The sequence below is a fragment of the Monopterus albus genome, unplaced genomic scaffold, assembly GCF_001952655.1.
Source record: "Monopterus albus unplaced genomic scaffold, M_albus_1.0 scaffold255.1, whole genome shotgun sequence".
NCBI classification, from domain to species: Eukaryota; Metazoa; Chordata; class Actinopteri; order Synbranchiformes; family Synbranchidae; genus Monopterus; species Monopterus albus.
The window spans coordinates 187,071-202,459 of record NW_018128135.1 but is presented as its reverse complement, the minus strand read 5'-3'; the positions used below and the strand labels follow the sequence as shown (position 1 = coordinate 202,459).

The 15,389-nt window shown below is 41.4% G+C and overlaps 1 protein-coding gene and 1 non-coding gene across 4 annotated transcripts in view; one reads left to right on the top strand and one right to left on the bottom strand.

The window, feature by feature from the left end:
• rims4 (regulating synaptic membrane exocytosis 4) overlaps positions 1-15,389 on the bottom strand; it is a 46,089-nt gene that overhangs the window by 16,104 nt on the left and 14,596 nt on the right. For all 3 annotated transcript variants that reach the window (XM_020621220.1, XM_020621221.1, XM_020621222.1), the window contains 3 exons: positions 7,955-8,099; positions 3,202-3,314; positions 1,521-1,622 (listed from right to left, as the gene is read on the bottom strand). In XM_020621220.1, coding sequence (XP_020476876.1) covers positions 1,521-1,622; positions 3,202-3,314; positions 7,955-8,099 — 360 coding nt within the window. The remainder of the gene's footprint in view (positions 1-1,520; positions 1,623-3,201; positions 3,315-7,954; positions 8,100-15,389) is intronic.
• On the top strand, positions 3,767-3,850 carry trnal-uaa (transfer RNA leucine (anticodon UAA)). The gene has a single exon. It is a non-coding gene; the product is annotated as a tRNA-Leu (tRNA).

Here is a 15,389-nt window from a genome sequence, read left to right as displayed (position 1 = left end):
GCCTGGAGTTTGCTAAAAAACACCTGAAGGACTCCAAGATGGTGATAAATAAGATTCTCTGGTCTGATGAGACCAAGATAGAACTTTTTGGCCTTAATTCTAAGTGGTATGTGTGGAGAAAACCAGGCACTGTTCATCACCTGTCCAATACAGTCCCAACAGTGCAGCATGGTGGTGGCAGCATCATGCTATGGGGGTGTTTTTCAGCTGCAGGGGCAGGACGACTGGTTGCAATCGAGGGAAGGGTGAATGCGGCCAAGTACAGGGATATCCTGGACGAAAACCTTCTCCAGAGTGCTCAGGACCTCAGACTGGGCCGAAGGTTCACCTTCCAACAAGACAATGACCCTAAGCACACAGCTAAAATAACGAAGGAGTGGCTTCACAACAACTCTGTGACTGTTCTTGAATGGCCCAGCCAGAGCCCTGATTTAAACCCAATTGAGCATCTCTGGAGAGACCTGAAAATGGCTGTCCACCCACGTTTACCATCCAACCTGACAGAACTGGAGAGGATCTGCAAGGAGGAATGGCAGAGGATCCCCAAATGCAGGTGTGAAAAACTTGTTGCATCATTCCCAAAAAGACTCATGGCTGTATTAGCTCAAAAGGGTGCTTCTACTAAATACTGAGCAAAGGGTCTGAATACTTATGACCATGTGATATTTCAGTTTTTCTTTTTTAATAAATCTGCAAAAATGTCAAACATTCTGTGTTTTTCTGTCAATATGAGGTGCTGTGTGTACATTAATGAGGAAAAAAATGAACTTGAATGATTTTAGCATATGGCTGCAATACAACAAAGAGTGAAACATTTAAGGGGGTCTGAATACTTTCCGTACCCACTGTAAAGTAACTGGGCAGCAGTTCTGATTAGTTCATGTGATCTCATCACTGTTTTTCTTAGTGCTCTTCACGCCAGTTTGAAGTTGATTAGGCTCTGTGAAACACGTGGTGATGACAAAAACATCGTTGCACCGACTGGGATTTAACAACATGTGCATCATTTGATCGCAGCTGGTTGGTTGTTTGTTCAGTTCCAGTTAAATCTGACCAAACCACATCCACAAACCCCTGAAGAAGAAGACTTTTTAAAGAACAATTTAACACCGCATTTTAGCTTACACAGTGTGAGAATGGTGAAAAATCTGTGTTACTGCCTTGTAGTTTGGAGGTGCAGTGTCCCACAGGACACCACAGACTTTCATTGGTAAAATTATTCCATTTTCTCTGGAACAAGAAAAATAAAATAATTTCCTCTTCTTCACTCATGCATCTTTGATATCGTCAGGTGCCCTGTGCATTTTGGAAAATATATCCCCTTAGGTTTAAAGTGTCAGCTGCAGGTTGTTGCATGTCTGTACCTGATGCTGTTTGCTGGCTTATGAGGCATTCGTGTGCTGTGGGAACTAAGACGTGACAGTTGTTTAAACAGTGGTCAAGCAGAATAACATCCTGTAGAAAACACACTTAGCTTCTTTTGATCATTTGAGTGACAGACTGGAGTGGTAGAGACTGACCTGGAGGTCCCTTTGAACCCGGTTTCATAGTGAGTCCTCTGGCCTGGACGACCTCCACCTCCAGACCTCCGTTCCTCTCCATCAGACCAATCTCTACATCGCCTGGATGATTGAAAACACAGGTGCATTTAAACAGTGAGGATGGAGGAGGTAAATGTGTGTATCATTCCAAGTTACCCAAAATTTAGACTTTTACATCAAGGCAGTTTGCCTCAGGTAACCTAAATGACATCAATACACAGCGATGCAAAATATAATATAATAAAGCAAACATCACAGTAGGTGTCATCATAAACCAGTAAAGTAATAACACACTTTACAGATAGTGTAGCTGGGTAGAGAAGGTGCTACAATGCACAGGCACTGTTGTGGTTCATAATCACCTTATATGATCCATATCAGTTAGTAGACTGGACTAACTGGAGTCCAGACTGGGTCCCAGACCAAGTATTGACAAGGACCAAAGTTGAATGAGGTTAATTCAAAACTAAAATATTACATTCATTTACAGTATTTAATAAGTGACCGGTTGCTCATTAAACACAGGTTCTGTATAATGTTTATCGCTTGAGTCGTTTGAGACAAGTTGTATATCTCAGTATTGTCTAGCTCATTAGAGAAGTGCGTGTCTACCTACTGTAGCTCCTTTAAATAAATGAAACAAAAACAATGAATGAGTCTTAAATACAGTAGCATTTCTCTGCTACACACTGAATCAGGTTAGATGGTAGTTTTTGTTTTGTGGCATCTTTACTGTGTGATTCAGTCTCAGTCCTCTCATTGACCTTCTTTCAGGCAACGGGGAAAGAAACTGCGAACTAAGAATCAGACACTTTCTGATACAGTTGCTGGGGACCATATTAGAGACAAAAAGAAAGTGAATATTTGACTTAAATTCACCAGGTAAACCAAATAAATGCTAAAGTCACTGTGTGTCTTATTGATGTAAAGTAGCCCTGTGTGTCTTTCTGCCCCTTAGCAGTCTGAATCTATCTACTGCAGGTTCAGCTTTTGTGCCACATGTGATCTGGGAAATGAAAATGTTTTCATTCCTGTCTCTTGGAGGTTACTTCTGGATAACAGCTTCACATAGAATCACCCAAGATAACAAATAAAAGTGACAGTACAGATGATGCCCAAGTTATTCTCAGTCTGCTGCCATATAATACTGGACTGGACACCAGGTTTGAAGTGGAACTGGACCAGTCAGTGTCAGTGTAGCTGGGGCAAGGACACTGACTGCCAGTGAGGAAGATGACCCATTTAAAGTAGATCACTGCTGTGGAGGACAGGCTGCATGCACTGTATCCAATGCATACCACCTGGAGATGAATAAATGCAGGGTGTGATGAGAAAACCACTGCAGTAGGACACAGTTTGGATTTATGAGGCACTTTTTTTCCAGTGTGAAATAACTGCAGCAGCTGTTTGGTTCAATTTTATGAAGAAAAAAGCTCTTTTTTTTCAGTTTTCCTGCCCATTGTTCATGGGGAGACTTTGGTGTTGCCTGATTCAGAGGTAATTCACATAATACAATTGCAAGCTTTCATCTGAAATTGTAATTTCTTTTCTCAACTTGCAGATGGGAACATTTTTAGTTTTGCATTGTTAAAGAAAAGCAACAGACTATAGATGAACCGCTGACAGACTCCTGTGGCTCTAAGGGCATGTTCTGTCTCACCCATCGATGTTGTTGCCAGAGTCTGTCGTCCAACAAACTGGGCAGGTCCCATTCCATCCAGGAAATCGCTGAACTGGGCATCAGATGCCAGACACATGCCGCTGTAGTTCAGGCTGCAGAAAGGGAGGAAGAGGCAAACAAAGAGACAGATGGTTAAATGTAATCAGGCATTGTACTTTTGTCGGAGACAGAAAGTGAGTCAGACTGGAAGATAATAACAGAGTCTAGAGGAATCAGAAGGAAAAGAATGTGAATACAGAAAAGAACTGATAACTGGAAGCCATTTATCACCCCCGTTTCGGCACAGTTAAACCCCCAAATCAATTTGGCTCCCTGAAACTAAACTCAGACTGTTGGCTTTGGCTGTTGACCCCTCGTGTCCTTGTTTAGTGTGTGTTTGTGTGTGGATGCAAAGGAATCAGCTCAGAGTGCTTTGATGGCAGACTGCCAGATATACTACTACTGTGGGTGTGTCTTCGATCAGTTCGAGCAGTTAAAGGACAAAGCCACCCTAACATCATTTCTTATTTATTTGCAATCTGCAAGGCACAGCCATCAAATCTAGACCAGGATGGCCGAGTGGTTAAGGCGTTGGACTTAAGATCCAACGGGCCGTGAGCCCACGTGGGTTCAAACCCCACTCCTGGTAGATTGTTGTTGTTCTGTGTGACTGATATTCTACCTAAATATTAGAAAGCAGATTTCATCTCTTCACTCAGGTAGTTCCACTGCTGGCTCAGCTTATCAGAATGTGTAGAAACTGTGGTTGAGTGTCCTTGTTTGTTTGGGCACAACCACAGCTGCCTCAGTCTTTAATGCGAGCAGAAGTCTAATCAGCTAGAATAACTGAAACACCTGTGTGGGTGTGCACCAGAAACCTCTTCTTCATTCTTCCCTTTTCTTATTCTACATCTTTTTAACATCTTTCTTCTCCCTTGTCTCTACATTTATATTTAATTCTAGTTTATAGCCACTCCATCATTATTCATCACCGCTCAAATATTTAAGCTGCACATTCAGGGAAACAGGTGTATTATTGTTTTTGCCACAACCACCACAATTTAAGTTACCTGACAGCTTTGTGTTTAATGTTAAATGAAAGGAAACCCATGTTAAATATTTATTAGTTTATTCCAACAAAGTCCCATAAAGGCACACAGGCTGACATTCAATATGAACTTCAGAATGAGCAGCCGAACACTCAGTGGTCATTGCAAAATAATGTAGAAGGCAGTTTCCTCCGGTACAATCAACACACACAAGCACGTAGCTCAGGTCATTAACGCAGGCATCAGGAAATGAACTTACCGCAGGTCATTTTTAATATTTAATACTTGTTTCTACTGCTGATTGTTTGTGCTGTTTTGCATTTTTCATGTCTGACATAGTTCCATTTGGTGTGTTGTAGGTGTGCATTCCGGTGCACATGTGCACTTAATGCACTGTACAATTTGTGCTGCAACAAGTCAGTGAACAGAACATTAGAGAGAAACTAATGATGCAGTCCTTTGTGCTTGGTTTGTGGTATTTCTCTGTGTGTGTGTGTGTGTACACAGAGAGTGCTGACATGCAAAAGGTCAAGTTACATTAGCCGACTGGGTATTACTGGGTGATAAAATCCTGAGCTTTAGATTATAAGGCTGATGTGTGAGGCACACCTGGGGATTACGCTGCTGTTTCACAGAAATAAAACAGTGTCAACCGTGTGCTGCAGGCTGATGACACACATCAGTCTGTTACAAATATTTAAGGTCTTTTAATCTTGTGATATTTCCTGATGCACAAGAGCTCAGGCAGGCAACACCGTTCAATCACTATGTGAATTAGTTACAGCGATTGAACAGGTGGTTACTGTCATGTTGGAAACTGGACCAATGTCATGTCACATTTCCAAATGGAAATCCTTGATGAGGGGCAAATGTTTCCAGAATGACGCCAAAGTTGCTCGTTTTCTGCTGGACAGGTAGTTTAGCCTACCAGACGCAGTGACCACCGCTTGGATTTACCGACCTTGGAGATACTTGAAAGGGAGCGATGTCTCCACTACTCAGTGGGACTTAACAATAAGTAAAAAAAAAACACACTGCCTGTTTCTGTAACGTTAGAGAGAAGTGTTGTAAGGCTGGAGAAGTTACTATGTCTGCATTATGCCAGTTAAAATAAGGGGTTTCTCAACCACCTGCTTTGTTTAGAGTGTTACACATCTCTTTTCACTGGCACATATACGTACATTGTTTACCTATCTATGGAGGAGAAATTCAGATTAACTAATGCAGCTGCAGTTCGTTGTGCTGTCCACTTTCATATTCTGGCTTGACTATGTCAGGTACGATTTGAGGTATTGTCATTGTTGAAAATGTAACTTATTTGCCAGTGTTTGTTGTTCCCCCATCAAGATGTGTTTCCTCTGCTCAAAACTCAGTTTCAGGTAGCGCCCAAGCTAATCTAGAGGTACCCAAGATTAAACATTAAATGGCTGGTAATGAGCAAAATGAGCAGACATGGACTCTTTAAAAATCAGTAAGCTGTGTTTGGATGGTGTGCACTAACAAAGTGCTTGTTCATGGCTGTGCATACGCCGGAGCTTTTCAGTCAGCGCTCTGAGCCAAGCAGCCGACGGAAACACAGAAACACTGACGGACAGGAAGACAAGCAGCCATTTGCTGCTGAGGATTTCAGTGATGCTGGTGTGCAGCCAGGTTTAATGACTGTGGCTTAGAACATACACAGATTTAGCTTAACCTTTAGCTCCTCTGTTTGAAAGAATTAGGATCCTACAAAAAACAATAACATAACAATAGAATTACTTATGCATTTTCTAGCCTTCAAATTTAAATTTGATAAAAACAACAAACATGAATCTTTTAAATATTTAACTATTCTATTATATAGTCAACTATTTAACTCTTTCCTTAACCTGTGATTTCCTGAACATAACCACAGCTCATGTCTTAGTTGCTGTGAGTGATTATTGTAGGAAAACTAATAAAATATGTTTTGCTGATACAGTCAGAATCAACTTGGCAGATACTAAATATGTTAACTATGTTTTTCTTATCCAGGCCATAGTATGTTTCTTTTGGAGCATATACTGTATAAATGTTTTTTAAAAGACAAGGCTGCGGGTGCAGTTGAGATGAGGACCATCATGTGATTGCGCTGTGTTGTTTTTAGCTTAGCTCGCCTGGATAAAGAGGAAGAGGAGCAAACACTGGGAGGTTTGAATAAGCTGAGCTCTGTTTCACTGGCTCCATCTATTTGTATTGGCCTTGCCGATACTTCCTCATTATTTCTCTGAGTTTGTTTTCGTGTACATTAACATTCTGGATTGAACTGATTAAGGCTTCTCTTTGAGTGTCTGGCCTTTACATGAGACAATCAATAACTTGTCTTTTTCTTTTCATACAGCGAGACTGTGACACCTCCTCGACTAACCCAGCATTAAAACAGATATTTGTTTTTTAAATACAAACTAAACCATGTTTCCCTGTGAACAGAATATCTGTATATTGAAGATATAAATGGAATATTAATATGCATGAAAAGACATTCAGTGATGTAATCGCCCTCTCCCCATCTCTACTACTTCTTGTTTCCCTCTCTTCTCTGTCTTTAAACCCTCCCAGCCCCCATCAGTCTGCCTTCCTCCCTGTCGACCTTGTACCTTGTCTTGTTATGCAACAGCGCTGGTAGCTACGTTGGCACTGATCTGCATGCGTGTGTGTGTGTGTGTGTGTGTGGGTGCCTTTGTATTACTTACATTATGGGGACTGAAACCCATTAATACACATTGTGGGGACTCGGCCTTCACTGAATTTTAGGGTGGCAACATGGTTTAAGGTTAGCGTGAGGTTAAGGTTGGGATAGGTTTAGAGGAAATGAATGTAAGTTAATGTAAAGTCCCCACAAGGAATGAAAACACTGTGAGTGTGTGTGTGTGTGTGTGTGTGCGCTCAGTCATACTACATTAGTAGTGCTGATGTCATAGGCGCTGTGCACCATCAGCAAAGCCCCAGCTGACTGTTTCTGTTAGATGGATGATAGAAACACATGCAGGGGCAGTTATGTCTCCTGCTATGGAAATAAAATGGAAACAGGAAAGCCTGAAGGCAGTTTCAAAGTAGATTAAAACCTCCACTGATGCTAAACAATCCACTAGATTGCCGTTACACCTGAAGACCTCACTCCTGTCACTTTAATTCTGAGGTAAACTGATTTTGTGTCCCTGCAAACCTGCCCTAGAGGGTTTTAAATCAAGTCACAATCTGTCATAATTTCATAGCTGAAAGCATAAATAGTCAAATTTCAATTATCCCAGATGTGCATGGAAAGAGGCAGAAAAGCAACTAACTGAAGCAAAAACAATACAAGCCTCACAAACACAAAGTCAACTGTAAAAAAGATGATTTCGTTCTAACTAGACAGGCCACATATCTCTGCCAAGTCACACGTCCCTGTCCTTCCAGTTCCCTGATAACCTTTAAGTCCTGCTTTCAGGTTCACACCAAAATCTAATTCCAACCAAATTTCACTAAAGTTAATTCACAGTTTCTGAAATTTCGCTGAAAAGACTGAATGGAACACACAGAGAAACTCCCACATATCCACGTGTACCTCGAGTGAACCCACAATGTGTTCAGTAATTCAACAATTTCATAGAATCAAAATGTGCCAGACTGTGCTGGATTCAGCTAAACTGAATGAATCGTCAGGGTTGTGCTTACGTTGCACTGCAGCAGGATTTGTTACTCACTTGCCCTCGGAGCCGTAGCTGTTCATGCTGTCCTCTATGGACTCGTGGCTGGCCTGGCGAATGGTCCGACTAGGCATCTCTACAGCCAGACCCGTCTCTGTGCTCCTCTGGATGCCTCCCTTCAACTTTCTGCCCTCTGTATCCACTGTAGGAAAACAGGCAGAAAAATCCTGAGTTTAGCTGCTACACACGTGGAAATACTGCAGTATTTTATGTGTAAAAGAAAACAATTCTATTTTTTAATGATTATGACTCTCTGGGTTTCTAAAGGACCACTGAGCAGCTGCATGACTTCCTGTGCAACTTCTAGTGGATGTTTGCTTGTGAATAGCAATTTGATCATCTGATTTTCACTATTTGTTTTTTTATAGTTAGGTATATGTAAACAGTTCAGTTGTGGTATGTGTTTGTCCTCCTCTGATGTCATCAGTGTCAGAAGAAGGACGAGCACTTTAACTAGTCCAAGGGCAAAAGCACTCGGTTCCTCCTCAGAGCAGACACATACATCTTACTGCAACATAGGCCACAAAGTCAATGCACAGCACACACTTTATTGGACAATGTATGTCTGCTGGCTGCGAGGCGTCCTGTGTGCATGTGCCTGTGTGTGTGTGGACGGAGAGTAGGTTCAAAATGAAGCAGGAGGTGGCTGACCTTGTTTTCAGTATGGGACATTAAAATTGTTTTCCTTTAACACTGAGGACACACAGAAACACGCACAACGCATCGAAAACAGAACAATGTGACACTATTTTTTGTAAAATGGCAATGCAGGCATTTTCATAATAAAGCAGTTTGTTGTTCTGGAGGTTTTCTAATTAAAAACTTGCAAATTTATCATGAGTAAGTTAAAGATTCAATTAGTCAAATTCCTGTTTTTCCTGTCCTCAGTGTCTCTGTTCCTGTGTTACAACCACTGAGCAAACTCTCTCTCTGTCTCCACAGATAGTTTCAATCACCTTAATAGAAAGAAAAAGGCTTTAGGAGACTTGACGCACAGAACCAAAAAGTCAGTTCTGCAGTTATTAAAGAGTGACCTAGAACAGTGCTATTTCTATCGTGTCCATGTGGGACAGGACACTGGCATATTTGGGTTACTGCTTCTGTTCCCTGACTTGTTCCATATGATCTGTCACTTCCTGTGTTAATCCGAAGCAGCGCTGTCATTCATCACTACTACTCCCGTCAGTACAAACCAAAGGTCAAGGTAGCCATGATTTAGCCAGTAGAGCAACATATTCTCTGCTAATTAGAGAACTTCACATACTGTATATTGCTATTACAACAAAACATTCCTGTGAATCACTTTGATGTTCAGTGCTCTCCATGGGTTTGAGATGTGTCTGATATAGTGTCATTTTTTAGCAAAGCCGCTTTCCCTCCTTAGTCCTTCCTTATTTCCTACAATGGGCTTTGGCCCCAGAGAACAGCTGTGGATTTGCTGTTTTCCATCGACAGTGGAAATGTAGATGTGTCTTGCAGTGCTGCAGTCTTGTCTCTATAGTTTAGGGTCCTGAGAAACTGCTGTCTAATGGATTTGTTACACGTGTGACTGTTGACTAATGTTACAAAATGGTGATGCTGAGGCGTGTCACCAAAGATGTTTAAAGATTATGTTTCTTACTGTATCTCTGAAACAATCTGTTCAGTACACTGTACTGCTGATGCAGGAAATATTTTCATGTACAACTATTAGGTTGCAAGAAAACTGATTTAAGAAGAAAACTGTGGTGCAGTGGGTAGAGCAGTTGTCTCCCAAACAGAAGGTTGGAGGTTCAAATCTCAGTGCCTGCAGTACATGTGTTGAAGTGTCCTTGGGCAAGACACTGAACCCCCAAGTTGCCCATGATGGCAGTGTTCCGGCAAAACGATGCAACCCTGTGCATCTGGTTCAACTTTTACCATAACAATCCATGGCATCATCTGGCCAAGGCGGTGCATTGACCGATCACATACGAGGGAGGATCAGGACGTGTACGCTCATGGGAAGAGGCCTCTATAAAGCCACAGGAGGTAACAGTGAACACTGTGATGCTGGGTAGTTTATACCAACAGAGAACAATAATAATAATATAATAATTAAAACAAATAAAGGCCAGGCATCATATTGAAAATGCACCTTAAAAGTGATGTATATTAAAATACATAGATTTTATAAATATCATTTAATTGAATAAAATGAATTAAAAGGTTATTAAACATTCTTCATCGAGGCAGAATAGAGTTGAATAATTAATACTGCAGGTGGATAATGGCTGGAGACTCATCAACCTTCACAGCGACCCCTTCGTGCTGCTGATGGGATATTATCTCAGTTCAATTCAATAAGCTTTATCTGTTGCAGGGTGAAAGGCAATCTCAGCAGGCAATCAAGAGAAAAGATTAAAATTTAGAAGATTGACAGTTCTTCTTATTTACGACATTTCTATACAGATTGTCCGTCTCCAACATGAGGCCTGTGTGGTTTTATCTGTGCCTGGCTCCATCTCTTCCCATCTCTGTGCTTTAAGTGTCAGGGGTCTAAACACAGAGGGTGTTAAATGCTGTACACATTTTACAGATTAAGTCAAATGATTTGCGATATAGAAATAAAATTTGACTTGGCCCAAAAATGTTAGAAAGCCTAACAGGACATGTACCATTTTGGGACACAGGAGACTCTATAAGTCTAATTTTTGCTGCAGTTTATGTTTATGTTTGGTTTAATCACTTGTGACCTTTTTTGTTACTCTCATCCTTCATGCCTTCTAAAAAAAGGTGTTTCTGTGTAGAGGGTGACATGCTCCGCCAAGTGGGTCTGGGGAAGTTTGGACCCGGAAGTGGAACGTTACATCACACTTAACAAGCAGATAGCAGTTATGCTATCCATAATATTAGACGCACGAGGGTCATAGTAATAAAACATCGCACAAACACAACTGGCTCAAGTTGGGTTCAACATAAAATACAATATTGGGTTTGGATCAAGTTCGACCACCACCCTCTCAGGCTGGGGTCAGGTTCAAACAGAAATATGTGGCCTAGTCCAAAGACATACAGATTAGGTTGATTTATGACTCTAAATTGTCTGTCGGTGTGAATGTTTGGCTGTCACTGTATGTCAGCCTGGCGACCTGTCCAGAGTGTCCTAAATAACATATCTCTGCCAGTCTGTTGTCCTCTGTGCACTCTCTCTCTCTAGAAAAGAAGCACCAAAGTAATATCCCACTCCGCTCTAAAATAACCTACTGGTGAATGCAGTTCACAGCATGTGATGTAGAGCGCCCACTGTGATTTAGCTCACAAAGTGTCTGATGTGACGCACAAAAGTTGTGATGTAGCAGTCAGAGAGCTAGGACTCATTAGTTTGTCTCCCAGCAGAGAGATATTAATAAAAGCAGAACAGATACAAAAATAGCTGCTCCCCAATCAGCCAACACACAGACTGACAGACAGGGAGACTCAGAGAAAAGGTAGGCCATACCTCTTGGCTGAAATCACTCAAAACACATTCTACAAAAACTTATTTGACAGTCAGCCCACAACTATGGAACTGAAGTATTACTTCTAGATATACTTTTATGAAATTTTAGTTTATGATCATCTACAAATAAATATTAGCATTGCCACTAGCCTCAGCCACTAGTTAGCTGCGTGGGCTTGCTAATGCACTAAACTAAAATGACGAACAATACGCTCGCCTGCTAAATATTAGGCTGTTGGCACTGTCGCTATGAGCATGCTAGCTCAAAGCACTGCTGTGCTTAAGTACAGCCTCACTCAAGCCCCGATTTACAATGAAGACACCAATGAAAATATCTATCTGAAGACGTAATGTGATTCAGGAACTTCTGTCATTAAGAACCGGCGCCAGACTTGTCAGACAAATTTAAGGTACGGCAAGAGACTCGGTTGTCTATGATTACAAACCAGCTACATGACTGTGTCATGTCCAGCCTCCTGGCAGTTCTACCTGGGCACTCCCCCCTCCCATTAACCAAATTGAGTATTTCCAGCAACCTCTGACAGACTATCTCCTGTTGTGTGCTACATGTGTGAAAGGGCAACTCTGGACAAAGTCTGAGCCTGATTCTGCTGACACAGTACGGAGGTCGTGTGTGAAAATGGCTGTAGTATGAATGTAGACGCTTGTTTCATCCTGTTACTGACATTCAAAGCGTTTGGTTTGGTGGTGGTGCAAACAAACCAATATATTAAGGTGTGTTTTTATTCTGCTTATATAATTTAATGAATGAAGCCTATTAAAAAACAAAGTAAGCAAAGCAAAAAGCTTTTAGTCAACAAAACAGCTTGTAAAAAGACAATCCAATAAACCCTTGAGACTCATATCTGGACTACTTAAGCAATTGACACTTGCATCATGACTCACACATCAGTCGCATTAACTTGTGCACACAGAGATAGTCAAACAACATCGCCCCTGAGACAGATTGGTTCAGAGGAGGAAAGACAAAGAAGTGAACTGAAGCAGTGTCTGTTGATAAAGACATGCAGACTGAACTGTTGGGTGACAAAATGTCAGCTGCATTCTACCTTCTTGTGTTAAAGTATTTGTCCAAAGCAGCCCCTGTACCAAACGTTTGGTGCAGGACTTCATCCAAGCCTCTTGACAACACTGCAAATACATCCACTTGGGTGACATTAAGGAAAAATAAGATAAAACATCCCAACAGATTTTAGCTTGATCTAATTTTGCTGTCTTGAGACACAGAAATTCATCTTCCTAAATACTACTACACCATGAAAGACCCCCACAGCTGCATTTCCCATTTCCCTTTACACAGTTATAAAAAGGCAGGCAATGCTGCACATCCAAACCTCAGTGGATGACTAAATGGGTAAATAAAATTAAAATATATGTAATGCAATCTCAGATGAGTGAAAGCGCTCTGTCACCATTAGCCCATCCATTATAGAAAGGAGAAAATCTGGCATAAGGTGTCAGAGTGAGATGGTGGAGAAACAGGATCCTGGGAGGCACTGAAAGACCTGCATTTATTTGAAAAATGACTTTCTCGTGATGGTGCTGCAGCCAATGACGAGTGCTGACTAAGGCCAGGATGAACACGAAGCTGCTTTCTGAAACCTCTTGGCAGCTCAAATGACAGGCTGGAAGACAGTGTCATGAGTTAATTACTTTATTGGTAGATAAGCATTCTTCTTGAAATGAAGGGGTTTGCTGATTATAGGCTTCTGGGATTTACTAAACTGACACAGTCCTCCTGTAAAAAATGACTCTGTAGTGACAGTAGTAATTATGACACGAGCAGAGGTGACATTTAGGAGATGTAACAAAGCCCACGTGGCTTGGGTGGATGCTGGTACATTAAACACAGACCTTTTCCCCAGGTGAGCAGGGTTCAAGTCCAGTGTACAAGGAGTAGTTTTTAACCTGACCAAGCTGTTTTTTGTTCCTCGAGCAAAAATGTAATGAAACCGTTTCATAGTTGTAGCAGCAGTTTCCATGATGATGGAGCTCCAGGGTGCTTGCTGTCATGTTTATCACTGTTTCCATGACAACGAAAGCCGATAAAGGTTGCTGGTGTGACATACATTCCAATGAGTTATGGCGGCATTATTGCAATAACTCCTGCCCGTGTAGGAGTGCTGCTTCAGGAGATGTTGATATGGGTTGTATGAGAGGGCAGGGACACAACCGTATGGGGTCGTATAGGTTGGCCAACCAAATACAACCACAGGCTTGTACAGCAGTACAGGCAGAGGAAAATCAGGGTTTAAACGCCTTATTTTAGGATGCATCAGGAGTCACAGATAGAGAAAGAGGTAAAATTTTACAGGCTGGTTTGTGCAGTGGCTAAAATGGACAAAGATGGTAACTTGGCAGCCTGTCAAGGCTCAGAGACCCAAGACATTTGATTCAGTCTCATCTTAAAATCTCAACCTTTCTCTGTCAGACATCCAACAGCCACCACTGCTCCAAAACACAATGCCCAATGCAGGAAAGTCTAAATCTAGTATTTCTATCAACAGTCAGTCTGGGTTTCCTATCTCTGGCCAGGGGAGCTTCCCAGGAAAATTGGAATGGATGTTTTCCATCCTCCCCACTCAGAGTAAATGCAGTGTCACACTGACCTGTGGGATGGTTATTGATCGAGACTGCAGCTGCCAATACTCTAGTTAAACCTTTGCATTGATTAGCCATTTATGTCATACCAATCTTCATTCATCATTGGTCCATTAGTGAACCTTTACCCTACTGCCCTGGGGTTAACCTGCTGTAGTGTACACACACATCAACTGGTCTTTCTAAAGAAACTAAGATGTTATGTGGAGGTTATAAGTGTAATACTACACATTACATACATTTTATATCAGCTGAACATTTCTGCACACATTCACTGCCTATTGACAAGTGCACAGGGGGTTTGCAGCCATGCGAGCGTCATTTACTGATATGCCATGTGCCTTTAGTGTCTCATACAGATGCCAAAAGCAACCACAGGATTTTCAATAGAGTTTCCACTCGCGTCCGTTTTTGACACCCAGAACAAGATGGTAGTATATGAAGGGAGAAAGACCACAGGAAGTGGGTCAAACAAAATATCAAACTTTCCCACAAGAAAGCAGAGTTCACATCCAAGGTGCAATGAAGTGGTTTTTAACCCATGTGGGTTTTTTTTCTTGTTTTATTTCAAGTATTTTAGCCCAAGCCATTGTTTTCTTAACCATAACCACTTTGCTTTTGTCCCTAGACATAACCACATCATTTTTGTGAAGTAGGCTAATGCATACCCAGAGTGTCTTATATGGATGCCAGGTAGAGCCCATATGAGACGCAAAAGGTACGCGACAAAACTTCCATATTTAACGACATGGGAATGAGGACATGTTGGCCATGCTAGCAGCTAGGCTGGACACTTGGATTTTAATTATTTTTATTTTTCTGTTTTCTTGTTTACCTCTTTATAATTTATGTTAGAGGGTGTAATGTTTACCCACTGACTACATAAAAGGTGGACAAACCCCCAGTGACGTCACGCATTGGTCTTCTGAAGAGCAGTTTTGAAGCTTAAGTCTGGCTGCTGCCATTTTGGTAGTGCTTTGAAAAAGAAAAGGAGAGGGAGGGACTGGAAAATATCAAGATACAAGAGAAGATCAATTAAAAGACTGACAGCGCAACTTAAGTTTGATAATAAAAGAGAGGAAAAAAGACATAACTACTGCTCTATAAACATTAAGTACTGTGTCTCTAAGCAATAAAAAAAAAGCTTCCAGTGTCCAGAGAATTACAACACTGATATTTATCTTCATTGTGCAACAGATGAAACCCCATAAAACAAATTATGTTCTTCCACAACTTGATATAAGCCAGAACACCCTTAAATTGGTGGTTTGAATGCGTAAACAAAGTCTTATTTCTATTTATCTGCTTTGTGAGGCTGTGCTTAAAAGCACTGACAGTCTACTAACATGC